Consider the following 15198-nt stretch of genomic DNA (forward strand, 5'->3'; position numbering starts at 1 on the left):
CGGTTTGGGGGCGGGGAGAAAAAAAGCCGAGGCTCAGGCAACAGTGGACACGGACGGACGCCCTCGCTCGTCTTCATTTCGTGTCTAGCGGCTTTTTTTCTAAATGGCAACGACAGCGGACGAGCAGCGGGAACCGGAGGACGTTGTTGCGCTGTCGACGCACCACGGCTGCCACCACAACAGCAACAACAACAACAATAACAACAACAACAAAGACAGCGAGGCGGGTGAGAGCGCGACGTCCGCGAGCCCGACTCCATCCGGCGGAACGGTGTCGCAGAGCATGTGTAACGGCTCGGTCATCAACCCCAACGGGGGGAACAACGGGAAGTGGGTACGGCTGAACGTCGGTGGCACGGTGTTCCTCACAACGCGGCAGACCCTCCTAAAAGAGCAAACTTCGTTCCTTTACCGGCTGTGCCAACAGCAGGACCTGCACTCAGACACGGTGAGTCCAGACAGGACATTGACCCCGGTGAAATAAAAATAATTATTACATTGTTATAACAGTAGCCTATGTAATGTGGCCTTTAGTAATAAGCTATCCATGGCCTTCTTCTACATATTGTGTGTCTCAGTTAGCCAACATTTAACGTTAATATCCCTTATACATACAGGAATATTCAAGAATAAGGTATTGGCCTAACGTGAAATGCCTAATGTGTAACCCAACAGTCTGTTAACAATATGGTAACACTTTACTTGACGATACATAAGAGTGACTTGACACTGTCATGAACACATGTCACTGTCATGACACAGTCATGACACATGAACCCTAACTCTAACCATAACCATAACTTGTCATGACAAAAACCGAATGGCACGTACTAAAAGAAGCGTTATGTCATAAACGTTTATGACTTGTTCATGACAGTGTCATGTCACTCTTATGTAGATACCTTGAAGTAAAGTGTAACCAACATATTATCAGCATTCCTAATTAGTGACTCATATTTGCTCCCAGAAGTGGATTTAGATTAGACATTGGTGTGTTTTTCACCCCTATTATGCCCTAGACAAGTGGTTAAAGTTTTGCATGAAAAGGTGGATTTTCTCTAACCTGATTTAAGAGATTGGCAAAAATCTGTGTGTAGGTCTTGGCATGAAATAAAGCCAGTTTTGGTCTTGGTGATAGAACAATCTATCCAATAGAGACTGAAGAATAAAACAATAATTACTGAATTGTGCACCTTTTATATCTGTTAAGGTATCACAGTAGCCCTAAAGGAACTAACTATATCTGTGTGTAATTCCCAAACCCTATTACTACAACTCTGTTCTGTACTGGAAATGCACGCCTGCAGCTCCACAGCAGGCTAGAGTTGTCTAATAACCAGCTGATACACTGTATATGTGCACAGTTTGAAGCTCTCTCCCTCGCTCCTCTGTGTGTGTGTGTGTGTGTGTGTGTGTCTCAGCATCATTTCTGGTGTGAATGTAGCTTGGGTCAGATGGATGAACACGTGCCTCCCCTTCTGCAGGGAGCTGCATAGTCAGTAGCTGTACAGCTGGCATCTTATAGAGAGAGAGAGAGAGAGAGAGAGAGAGATTATGTGTCTCCCAGTCACATTTAGACTGAACACACTACTGGCAAGAGTGATGCATATTTCTATCATGCTTTGCTTTGCGGCCTTTGATGTGCATGCGTATGACATAGAGAGAGAAGGGGGTATGTCTTCCTTGCAGCCTGGTGTCTACTGTAAGTTGACATTTTGTTGCTGTCAGGTGAAAAGCTCTTATCTCACAAATGTCACCTTTTTTAGTAACTGTAAGAAAATTAGCCATAGGAGGGAACAATATGGATAAAATGTCTAGTCACGGTATATGTAGTTTAATGCGGCAGTACCAATATATGTGGATTGTTTTGGCCATTGTACTGTATGCCTTTATTAGATAGAATAGTAGAGAGCTCACTAATAGAGATAAGTCATTTTCAACTAACACTAGCAACAATAAAACATCTGAAGAAGTTACTGTGGACTCTGGGAACTTGTGATGGGCATTTTTCACTATTTGCTGACAATGTATTGTTTAAACTTTAAAAAGCGTAATTGAGAAATTCATCCCTGGAGTAATCGATACTGAAAAAAAATAGTTAATTGTAGCCCTAGTAAGTTTTTAAATCAATAGAATAACTGTTTATGGATAAAATAACATAATAATGGCAGTTAAATTAAAATGAAATATCAGAAATCCATTATTGCTGCAGACCAGTCCTGCTCATTGATGTACAGCTTCACCCATAATGGTCTAATACACCCAGAGATACTAAACCACAGTAAATACCCATGGCAGGATACCTGACAGTTGACACATTTATATCATTTTACAGCATACATCGTCATATTGCCCAATCCTAATCATCTTATGTTTAGCATCACTACCATGTGCTTTAGATGTGCAGAAGAACAACCTCAACAGCTAAAGTGACTAAGCCAAAAAAAACAAAAAAAAACACCAAAATTGGAGTTAGGAGATTTTTACCCGACAGCAGCGATGACTGTTCCCCTGCTGCACCACTCTGTGGAAAGAGTATTCTCATGCGACCTTAGGCGCAACCTGACAGGAGCTCTCTCTGCACTGCCTGAAGAGAGAGAGACACACACACACACACACACACACACACACACCTACATCTGGTTCATCTTTCCTTCACCATCGTCCTGTCCTCTCCTCATCCTCGCTCTCAGCAGCGGACTCATTGTGATAATCGTTTATCACACGTTTTATTTCTGCTCTTAATCACAAGAATCTGGAGAGGGACACAGAGAGACTTTAGTGTTTTTTTTGTTTTTTTTTGCTCCATCATATTGATGTCATCCTAAAAGCAGGAAGTGAGCTGCAGCTCTGAATCCTCTGTGAGTTTGGACCTGTGGACATTTTTTAAATAAATGAAAGTCTTAAATGAATTCCAGGCTATATCTCTTGGTTACATCACCATATATGTTATGTGACCAAGATAAGGTAGTAACACAAGTACACAGCCTATGAAGTACATGCCTTTTTATTATCATAAAAAAAAAATTCTAACTGTATTGTGATTTTTGTTTGGGTTTGTTTGTAATGAATGTGTATAGGGTCAAGTGCCAACAACTAGCATAGCTTTAGCTCAACAGTCTGACCAATAATCACTTATATAATTACAATTTGGCATATCCAAACAAAGTCAACAATTACCATCAACAGTCATACCTTAGGACCTTAGCTAATGTTAGTAACTAATTGCAGTTAAACAAAGAAGCCACAATTGTGTAAAAAATACTAACAATTAGACAAGTATGTAGTAAATGTTACAGGCCTAATGCAAGTATTCTCGTAGCCGAGAGAGACATTGTATTATATTATTATAAGGGGTTTGCCAATTGATCTGTTGCCTGTTCTTAAGTGCTGCTGTCTCTATGCTGTGTGTACCGCTGTCATCATGTAAGTTGTTAATGCTCCCCCACCACAGACACAAGGACAAATTCCTTTGTATTATACCCAGACATTCATATTTTCAAAGTCTGGAACGAAACACCGGTTGCTGGATTAAGGATTTTACTGAGCAAGAAGACGTATGTGGCTTAAGTTGTCAGATGTATTCAGAGCAGCAATCAGGAGCCAAAGGAAAAATGTACTTTGGTTAGATAATTGCCATGCTGCTAATTTATTCTGTAGAAATACCCTCAGTAGCATCATGATGAATGTTTCTTTCTTTCTTTCTTTCCGCTGATCTTAACAGCTGTGAATGCACACAAGCAATGACGATACAACAGATTGGGTGTTACACAGTTACTGAAAAGTCCATGAATTTAGCGTTTTCCAAAAGGCAACCCAGATGCAACTTTATGTCTTCTTAGAGGAAGCGTTCAACAGCAAGTGCAGTTTATTCCGCTCAGCTTGTCAAACTAGCAAAGTCATGTAAACACATGAAAGTTAATTTTACAGACCAACCGGTACAAGCTGCCTGCTAACATTGAGCCATATCATAACACCAGCTGACTGCACACATCACACCAATACAGATGGCTACACAACAATAATCATGTGGCAGATCAGTGTTGCGTGGCGTAATGTTGCCAAACTCTAGATGCTCCACTAAAATCATACAAAGTGAATACACTTTAATGAAAGAAAACATTAAACAGAGGAAACCCTGTCATTGACTTCCTGCAATGTTCCTTGTTCTATTAGCGAAACAATAAATTGAACACACTGCAAGATCCTGTCCCAAAATGAGGTCTGAAAAAAGTATGACGTGTCTTTGAAGGGGCTCATTGTGCTAGCATACTGTCTTTCCCAGCAGACATCAGGCTGAATCCAGCCTCTGCTCGAGTTGTTTAGTGCCCAGAACAATCTGAAGCTGAATAACACAGAGAGGAGCAGTTCAGCCTGTGTGGTTTCTTCTCCCACTCAGGACGGAAGCTGATTATATCTGCGCTGGAGTCGCCACTAATACGCTGGCGTTAGAGTGTTTCTGCTTAGGGGTTTTGGCTGTTTTTAAACCCACACATACACACAGACTGTCTGGCTGTGTGTGACCGTTTTAATGAGATTACCAGCACCTCAGCTGCCCTTCCCCCTCACAGAACCAAACCCAGGGCTATCTGCTGTTAATGCTACACAAGCTGACCTTCCGCCGTCCCACGCCAATTACATTATGTAGCCAAGTTTCAGCTTTGATGATGCTAAATGATGTTAGCTGAACAGGTGTTACAGGGCGGCCAGTTGCAGATTATAACCACATAATCGCATTACCACAGATTTGGGATTATTAGGGGCTTAATTCATATGAAATACCAGAGGGATCACACAGGTGAGTTTTTGATAGCCTGATGCTGTAATGTGGATTATCTGTCCCATCTCACAGTCTCGGCATTGGATACAACATGCCAAAACTCGCTTTCTCATCTTTTCTGCGCGATGTCTAATATGAGGCGATGGCAGGGACCAGAGGTCCGTTTCAGAAAGCAGGTTTAGTGAAAACTCTGAGTTTGTTAACCCTGAGATGAGGGAAACTCTGGGTTTTCGGTTTCTGAAAGAGAGGTTAATCAAACCTGAGAGAGAGGGGTAACTCCAGCCCGTTTCAGAAAGAGAGCTAACTTAACCTCAGAGTCAGTTACTATGGTAACTGAGTCTGTGAACCTAACCTGGCCGGGAGCAGGTTTTCTTCAATAAACCTCCAGTTTCTCTCAGTCTCCTCCCTCTGACACAGCGCGCTTTCATTTCCTCATTCATTCAGTCTGTATCATGCACATTTTAGCGCAGTTTGTTATCTGCATGAATAAAAAAACTTATTGGTTTATGGCAGATTATAAAACGTTTTTTTACTCAAACATTGCATGTCCATTGCATGACGATCCCGTTGATGAAAAAGCTGTATTACTTCAGAGAGTTTACGTCGGGAGATGATATTGAGTCCCGACTAAATGTATTTTCATTTCCACATAACCGATTTGAGAGGCATTTTCTTCACAGTCGATCAGATATATAAGTTATCGGTCCTCATATCACTAACATCCACCATTGTGGACATGCTTTTACATCCCAGCAGATTCGGTGTGTCGCATTACGTTTTTTGCAAACGGTAGTTTTCTTTACAACATTGGTGATGCGGAGCATATTAGTAAAGCTATGCAGAGCCGTCAGAATGAGACTCGCTCTGAAACGTTTTTTTAAACATTTTTGTAGTGTTCCCTGGACACAAACCAATAAGAGCCATTAAAAAGAATGAAATTATATTTCTGTTAATGATCATGGTGCTGCAGGCTCAGAATGGGATTAGTTTAATTTTTCGCCCGCAGGATTGCACCTAACTGAAATTATAGGTGTAATACCATTCCAGTTTTCACCAGTAATATTATAGGTTACCTGTGATTAAATATGAAATGAATACACCGTCAATGCTTACGCATTGACTTGAGCATCAACGTTCTCCCACACCAATTCTCTTTTGCAGCAGCCGCTATGTTGCTTTTAACGAAATACATGTTGAAACTCGCTGTATGTGCGCGTGAGTATTTCCGCCGACCAGTTTGTTTGTGGTTGTTACCATGGTGAATCGTAGTATCATTGCTCCATTCATGCTGCCTTTTTATTGTGGCGGTGCACGCACTTAGCTCTGAGTGAATCTACTCAGAGTTGATTGAACCAACTCAAATCAGCTGTTCTGGAACCGAAAACTCAGAGTTTTCTATCCGAGGGTAAATCAACTCAGAGATCAGGGTTAGACTCAGTTTGTTAAACCACCTTCCTGAAACTGACCCCAGTAATGATGAAAACGATGCTAGAGCTAGAGGTTTACATTTGAATAAACAGTACAGAGTTATCCCCTACCATCAGGGTACATGCATTTGGTTTTGGGCCACACATAAGACCTTGTATTTAGTTAGAATCCAGACTGAAATCCACAAGCCTTTGTTAGGAAGAAACAAAGGTCATTTATCACCACAGTTCTTAATTATCTTAACTACTTTGCCGTTTTGTTTAAATACTTATTTTAATAAATACAGATACAAGTAATATAGGTGGCAGCCAAGGGAAAGAAGTCCATTTTAAATAGTTATAAACGGGGTTGCCGTTTTGGAAAAACTTGCGCCCCCCGAACATATTTTCACGAGAGATTAAATGTATCTAGATAAACTGTAGAGTGTTAGTTACAAGCCCTTTTTAAGAGCTTACTAAAAGTTTTGCTTAGGCAACGTAACTTTTTGTTTTAGTTTAAAATCCACAAAGCTCTTTTATTCACCCTGCCAGGAGCAGTTTGGGTTTCTGTGTGGAGCTGCCGTGATGCCGGCTACAACAAAAGGTCACCATCTGTGGTGCTGGGGATAATGGGTTAGGCTGATCCCTAATTAGAAATCATGTCCAGAAGTTTTCACAACTCTGCCCCCCCTTTGGATCAGGCCAAATATATGTGTCACATTTTCACTAAGGCTGAGCAGGCTCACCATCAATGTATGCATACTGAAAAAAAACTTAAGTGCTGATGGTGTTGGTTCACTGACCATCTGATGTGGTGTGGACATTTAAACACAGGATCCAGTGCCGTTCCAAGGTTTTATTATTGTCAATGCAGGGAAAAGGTTTACACTAGTTGCAGGTGAATAATGGATGGATAGATGGATGGATGGATGGATGGATGATTTTGTCTAAACAAATATATAAAGAAAATGTAATAGATGTCTAAATAGCCTTGAACAATCAATCATAACAAATTAGGTTGGATTCAGCTTGACTTACATCAGTAATGCATCCACAGTCTGCACTGCATCCACAATCTGTACATGGTTTTTCTCTTAACTTTAAACAGGATTTCACTCTGCAATCTAACATAAACCAAACAATATACATCAAACTTTCAGGCATAACATTCAATGTGACCAAATGTAAGTGTTATACAGCGAAAATATCCATTACACTCACATCACTCCTCTCTTTGTTCTGCCTGCTTTGTTTGGAGGGAAAAAAAGAGTGTTACACGCCTGAAGGACGGAGTTATATAAGCCTGGAAAGGGGCGTGGTTTCAGTGGTGATTGATAGGCTATGAATGAGGCAGGTCAGGTGGAAACTTGATATTTAACACATATGTTATAAACTTAGCATAAAAAGTAAGGAAATTTGTGTTTGGTAGATTATTTCTCTGTGGTAACAATGCTTTTTGGCAATAAATCTTATACCGTTGGAAAGCCTGTTTAGTTCTCTTTCAAATGGTGCCCCATTTGTAAGGAACATGCATTTGTGGGATGAGCAGCAGTGCTGAGTATGTTGGTTGCGCCCATGAAAAATTTGCCAAATCTTCTCAGGACTTCTGGCAGGTCATTCCATCCTCTCCACTCCCACATTCTGGAGGTAGTCTCTGATAAACCCCGCCCTGTGTGTGTCATCTTGGAGGATAGAGTTCGGTCTGAGACTGTGGAGATATGGGATTGCCACTGGTTGCAGAATCTCATCTCTATATCTCTCTGCATTGAGATTGCCTCCAATGATGACAAGCCTCGTTTTTCCAGTGAGGGAGATGCCGCCCCACACCATCACACTGCCTTCGCCAAAAGGTGTTACTCTATCGGTGCAGCAATCAGCATAGCGTTCTCCGCGATGACCCTACGATCCAACTGGCGTAGGCAGAATCTGGACTCATCACTGAACATAACGTTCCTCCACATGTTCAGGTTCCAGTGCATGTGTTGCCGACACCAGCACAAACGGGCCTGACGGTGAAGGGCAATGGCAGAGAAGATATGGCAAATTTTTGTGGGCACAACCAACATACTCAGCGCTGCTGCTCATCCCACAAATGCATGTTCCTTACAAATGGGGCACCATTTGAAAGGGAACTAAACAGGCTTTCCAACAGTATAAGATGTATTGCCAAAAAGCATTGTTACCACAGAGAAATAATCTATCAAACACAAATGTCCTTACTTTTTGTGCTAAATTTAGTAACAATGCAAAGGCTACAATGTAATATGTTAAGTTAAACCCACCGTGGTACTCTATAGAAGCCATTTATACACAATTAAATGTGACCAAGTTCATTATTTTATGGCTTATTGTAAAGGTAAACCATTCAGTCCATCTGGTGAATAAGTTAATGACCCCAGATTTAAAGCAACTATGTGTTGACATTTACTTTAGTATCAGAAACACTGTGGCAGAGGCAGGGATCGTGGAAATGCTACAAAGAAGTAATGGACTGTAGTTTCCCACCTTTAATAACAATTGGCACCGCTTCAGGCTTTCTAAATATTTATAACTAAATCCTTGACACAAGGAATGAAATACCATCCTGAAGTTACAAGTGGCATACACATAAGTAAAGTTTATAGAATGCCACAATGGATAATGCAAAAATTTTGTTTTAGTATCATTCATGCTCAAGCAAGCAGCAGAATGCAGGCAGGCGTGTGTGTGTGTGTGTGTGTTTTGAGAAGTGAACAGGGCTTTTGTTTGGCTATTGGTGATAGCCCATGGGATGTACTTACCTCTGCAGGGAGATGTTGTGGAGTCACATCTTATTCCCCTGAACAAATGCTCTGTAAACCAATAACACACCAACTATTGTCCCTGTCAACAACTGAAAATATCATCCTGTGAGAAAGCAAATGTACTGCGGCTGCAAACGGGTCTGTCGTATTGAATAACAAAACTAATTCTGTATGTGTGTTTGAGAGAGAGAGAGAGAGCGAGAGAGAGAGAGAGAGACTGGGCTCTGACACATTCAGGAAGCTTTTCCCCAGTGTTGTCATGCCTGTACTGTCAAGTCAAGTCACGTTGATGAGGCGTCGGCCTGTCCTCCACTGCAGCTCCACTCATTTAGGAGGTGTGTGCGTGCATCTACATGCTCTATGAGGGTCTTCATATCCCATCCCTCTATCTTGTCTGTCTCCATCCTCTCTTTGTGTCTCTTTGTCGCACACACAAACACAGAAACCTTGTGTGTGTTCATTCTCCGTCTCTATGGCAGTGTCCCGCTATGCGTCTTTGTCTTAAGCGTTTGCAAGTGTGACTACTCGTCATTTCTGATGGGAGGTTAGGTGTCATACGGGTTTTTCCCAACATCCTCTGTTTATTTCATTTACTATTTCTCCCCCTGTTTGTCTTTTTCTCCACTAATCCATCCCTCATCAAACCACATCACACATCTTACGGACTGCTTTACAGTCTGAGTCCACAGTCCATGTGTGTATGTCCTCGTTCATTGCATTCGTTTCATGTCTCACATTGGGAGCGGCTCATCCGAAGCTCCTGTCACGATACGTCAGAAAAGATTGGCTGGACTGGAAGAAATGGGGTGACAGGGAAACAGAGATACTTTTATAAATTGGGTTGACAACACACCATCTATCATTCAAAAATATCCATTCCTATTCTCAAGATTCTGTCTGTCTGACTGAGTTTTCTTTTGGGATTACTTCTCGTACTAGTCTGTCACACTGGAGACGCTGTGTTAGAGCTCATTATAATAGACACAGATGTAGAGGATGATGCTTTACTGGCATGCAGAATCTGTAACCACTACCTAGTTTCAAACACGTGATTTACTAAATGGGGTTACACCATTAAAACTGGAATGTCTTAGCCAGTAAAAACCCGGAAATATCTGTTGCTGTCCAATCAAAAGTACAGGAAGTCATTGGACCATAACAAGCAACACAAGATGATAAACTTTCAATCTTTTTTTTTTTTTTCAATCTAGGCATTACTCAATTTTATTTATATATGATGGATAGAGAGTATGTTTCAGAGTTAGTCATTTGTATGTAGTTAAGAATAAGTAGATATTTGATTGTGCTAAACTAGCTACTTTATTAGGTCATTTAGCAAAATGATTTGTATTTTCAGGTATGTTGTGTGTATATTTGCGAAATGTAATTTATAACGTTCTCAGTCTAGGATATTTATAATCAGCATTTTATGAAGTGTGAGTTCATATGTGTCGACCGTATTCCTCTTATATTACCTCTTTTACACTAATGGTCATATATTGGCAAGCTAATGTTTTTGTCAGTTAAGTCAGCTACGCAAAAGTTACACGTGGCAACTAATCTCTACATAAGAAGTTGTTAAATTTAGTGATGGATAAATCTCCACTTAGTTAACACTAAAGTAATAAGTAAGCGAAGTTTAAACCTACAAAGAGGTGGCCCTGGCCTGAGTGACCTGAAAGCCTCTACCTCCATACAGCAGGACGGAGAAGCCTGGCCTCATGTTCTCATAACTGAACTGCAAATTGGCTGTATGCCAGCTCCTTTGTTAACCTGGAACGCCCAAACCGAGGGTAGGAGCTGAAAGCATTGCAGTACCAAATAAACAAACTGATATTTGCATAAACAACATGAAATTCCAGTTAAGCTGCTTAAAAATGTAAATCCCAATCAGGTCTACCTGCAACGGTCAAAATACACCACCAAACTGGATCAGGAATATATTGGCAGAATTTGGGGTTTTAACAGTTTAAACAATATCTGGATGTCTGACTGGATTCAGCCTTTGAGGTAAAGATTATAATAAAATAATAGAAGAACAGCTAGGGCGAGTGGTACTGTGTGAATGAGTAAAGACTCGCTAATAAAAGCGATGAAATGCATCTGTGCAAGATGCTACTGGAGGCTAAGGTTGTCCATTTCCACTTCAGCAAACCATAAAAAGAATCAGTCATGTGAATAGAGCAGGTCTACTTTATCAAGCTTCTTCTTCTCATTTTCCACCTTTCTTTAGCCATTATTTTTTAAGGCCTGCTCTATTTTAAACGTAGAGTTGGTGTGATGTGGTGAAAGGGGTTTGTGAATTCTGGAGTTTTTCAGTTTTTAACTTGGGAACCAAAATACATGTGTGGTTGTCTTAGCCTTTGTCCTCCTGCCTGTCCTGTATGCTTCTACAGATTCCATTGAGCCATATGTTTAATGACACATGATCAGCAGATGTGACTGATGTTATTTAACTTCCTCTTCAATACACTATCCAACAATTCCTCTTATTTCTACCCTCGTTATCCCTCTGCTTGAATCTCCTAAAGGCCTGCATGTTTTTGTATGGATTTATCCAGCAGTGGCTCTTTTGTGAATTCAGCTCTAAAAAGAGGGCTCTGCTTCAAGCGATCATCACGAGAAAGTGTGTGTGTGTGTGTGTGTGTGTGTGTGTGTGTGTGTGTGTGTGTGTGTGTGTGTGTGTGTGTGTGTGTGTGTGTGTGTGTGTGTGTGTGTGTGTGTGTTGGAGGGGCAGGCAAACGTGGCAGAAGTAGCCTGGAAGTGGGAGAAAAGCGATCCTGTCGACACACGTGTTAAGAAAGTCAGCAACAACTTTCGAGAGGTCAAAAAGCAATGTTGTATTCTGCAACAGGGTTTAATGGAATCCCTAATTATGAAATACTAGAACTTTTGATTATCAGTGGTGAAAAGTTACATTTGTATCTGACTACCAATAGTTTCATTGCCTTTTGTACACAGCAATATTGCAAAAATGCATTATACATTTGTACATCCACTTTATGGGAGCTTTTACTTTGGAGACAGAGTCCTCTGCAGTGCATCTTGCTGTATGTGCATCCGTTCTGGACAGCCAGTACTGCCTCCTAATGATACAAATAGCCTTAGTTATTCTCCAGCTAGTGAGCTTTTGGGTCTAAAAATACTCAATAAATTACAGAAGAGGTCCATTAATGGTCCGAAAATAAAATATAGTCACATCCTGTGTTTACACATTGCACATGACTACAGAAAGGTTGTCTTGGTTACTGTAACAAGTTTCAATATGCACAGCTTATAATAGAATAACATGATTGCACTGAGTACCACCCTAGTTCAGGTCAATAAAAACTCTCCATGGTTCATGTATATAAACACAAGAAAAGAACCAGTAATATAAATACATGCAGATGTGATGTTGGTTTAATAGAAAGTGTTTTTTTTTTTTCTGTTCGTCTCTCTCAGGATGACTCGGGAGCCTATGTGATTGACAGAGACCCTACCTACTTCGGTCCCATCCTCAACTACTTGCGGCATGGCAAACTGGTCTACAACAAGGAGCTGGCTGAAGAAGGTCTTTAATATGCTTGGACTATGCTCAGGCTCCAGGGTGCATGAGTTGGTTTTATTTTCTTTGGGCAGGTTGAAATAAGGAAATGCCTAGAAAATACTGTGTGCCTCAATAGTTAGCTAAAAGTACTGGATAAACAGTTGAAATAGTTAGTAGTAGATACAAAATAGTTCCATTGTGTTCCATATTAAGCATTAATATGTAGATAATATCTTGTTTCAAATATGTCAAATGAAGACGTATGTAACATGTTTGATAGAAGGGGATCTTGAGTAGGGTTGGGTATCATTTGGATTTTAACGATTCCGATTCCTAAACCGATTCTTGAAAAACTGAAAAATGACATCAAAGATGTAATATGTTTACTAGCGATCACGTGCAGTGAACGGTTAATATGCTTTTACGTCCGTTTTGGTGAGCCCAGAGGGAAAATATGGCATTTTAAAAGTAGCCTACATTTACGGTAGCTAGCTAACGGTAGACTACAGAGAAAGGGTGATATTTTTATGTCCGTTTCGGAGCGACAGAGGGAAAATATTTCAGTCGACAGATTAAGTGGAACCGAAATGAGGAAAATTTGCGTTCCTACTGGTTGCATAGGAACCGGTTCCATAGTGGAACCGGGGTTCGGTCCAAAAAAAAGGTTGGGAGTCACTTTGCTTCAGTATACACCCAGGAGCTGAGTCGTGTGTTTCTTTTGTTCCAAGGTGTCCTGGAGGAGGCGGAGTTTTACAACATCACCCCACTGATCAAACTGGTCAAGGAGAGGATCGTGGAGAGGGACTCCAAAGCCACGCAGGTATACACAGAACTTGTTGAAGTGTTTTTATGATGGAGTGGTTTGCTTCACTCTAATCTAAGGGCATTAAAAATTCAACCCAAATCGCCTCAGTCGCTGCATTCATTTTTAATGAAACTAATCCAGTATATCATGTGTATATATTGTGAAAGATACCGTGTAACACAACAGTTGTATTAATATTCTTAGAACCATAATGGATTTTTTTCTAGCAGTTATAATATGTTCTGTACTGCATATTTCAAAACTCAGCTGTTTGCATGGCACACCATTCTGGTGGCTCGATGGTGTTTTTTGCATGGCACACCTTTCTGGTGGTGGTGTAAGTGCAATTTTCTCTTTGTTAGAGTGATTTCACCCTTCGGTGCTTCCTTAAAGAGAGCTCTGCTGTACATCAGGCTTCTTTTCTTTTCTCAGGATGGTTGCACTTACTCTTACATAATCCCACTGCCCTCTCAAACATACACCCACTTTCCCTGTGTTCTACTGTACTTTACTGGACTCACTGCTAGTGGCTTGCCTGGGGTTAAATATGGTGCCAATATATGAAAATAGAAGTGCTGGTTTTGTAGCTAGCCCACGACTACATCATGTTTTTTTCTTTGACTGCTGTCCACTGCCTCCATGTTATGGTGCAAAGGTTTGGTCAAGGCACATGAATATGTTTGCGAGGAGTGATCCTGTCTTCTCAACCCCCTCTTCTCTTTCCCCCCAGCAGGTGCCTCCGAAGCATGTCTACCGAGTGTTGCAGTGCCAGGAGGAGGAGCTCACCCAGATGGTCTCCACGATGTCAGACGGCTGGAAGTTTGAGCAGGTCAGCGTGCGCGCCTGCAGAAAGCCCCGCACCGGACTGCTCTGGACTGTGGGTTGGACTCATGCTGCTGCTGACCCTTCAATCTTGACCCTTGGCCCTGACCTGAGCCCTGTTGTCTGCACTCCCAGATTGCAGTAGTTTGCATAGTCTAGATCGATTTATTGACTTTTAAGTAGGAGTCCATGTATGCTGACATTTCTTTCACGGATAGACCCAACAAGTCAAATTAAAAAAAATTCTCCATTGCACTTCTACTTACATAAAGACATCATACCACGTGCCACAGGCACAGCACCCAATATGCAGTATATTTTACCTTCAGAACCCAGATAAGGCCCATATCCTGCAGTGGTACTGGAGTAGTACCGGGTCACTGTCTTTGTTAAAGAGGTGTGCCTACAGCTGTTAGATTTACAGTTTGTTTATCAAAGTCCTGGACAACCAAATGCCCTCTATGTGTTAATTAAGTCTATTATATATATATATATATATATATATATATATATATATATATATATATATATATATATATATATATATATTAATGGACTTAAACACCTTTATTAACAAAGTGTGTTCACATTGTGAGCTACAAAATCAAATACATCACATACTAATTAGTTAGTTTTATGCTTCTGTTGTGGACGCATGGAACTTTTTTTGCATGGCAGAGCTAATGCCCATGCATTGATATATCACAACCAGCAGGGGACTAAGACCACTACATACATTTTGAGAAATGTACATTTTTGCTGTGACACTTTTCGCTTATGTTTTCGTTTCCTATGTTTGGACTTTCTTGGTTTTCATTGACAGAAAATGAATTTATTGCAATTTTGATAAATCATAAAGTGATTCGAACTTCTCAATTTTGCTGTTTTGTTGGTCGTCTGAACTAGGTAAACAAAATAAGCAATTTTAATATGTCGACTTGGGCTTTGGGAAATTGTGATGGGTATTTTTTTTTATATTTTCAGACCAAATGATGGTGATAATCAATGAATTAAAAATAAAATAATCATGAGTTGCAGCCTACTTTTTAAGAAAAAAACAGGCACAATTATAT

The 15198-nt window shown here is 40.6% G+C and overlaps 1 protein-coding gene across 5 annotated transcripts in view; it reads left to right on the top strand.

Moving 5' to 3' along the window:
• kctd17 (potassium channel tetramerization domain containing 17) overlaps positions 1-15198 on the top strand; it is a 22270-nt gene continuing 7072 nt past the window's right edge. For 2 of the 5 annotated variants that reach the window (XM_078278728.1, XM_078278732.1), the window contains exons 1-4: positions 1-448; positions 12414-12522; positions 13227-13318; positions 14034-14180. In XM_078278728.1, coding sequence (XP_078134854.1) covers positions 104-448; positions 12414-12522; positions 13227-13318; positions 14034-14180 — 693 coding nt within the window. In that variant the 5' untranslated portion in view covers positions 1-103. The remainder of the gene's footprint in view (positions 449-12413; positions 12523-13226; positions 13319-14033; positions 14181-15198) is intronic. The other 3 variants (XM_078278730.1, XM_078278729.1, XM_078278731.1) reach the window with 3 other exon arrangements.

Source organism: Sander vitreus, chromosome 21, assembly GCF_031162955.1.
Source record: "Sander vitreus isolate 19-12246 chromosome 21, sanVit1, whole genome shotgun sequence".
NCBI lineage: Eukaryota > Metazoa > Chordata > Actinopteri > Perciformes > Percidae > Sander > Sander vitreus.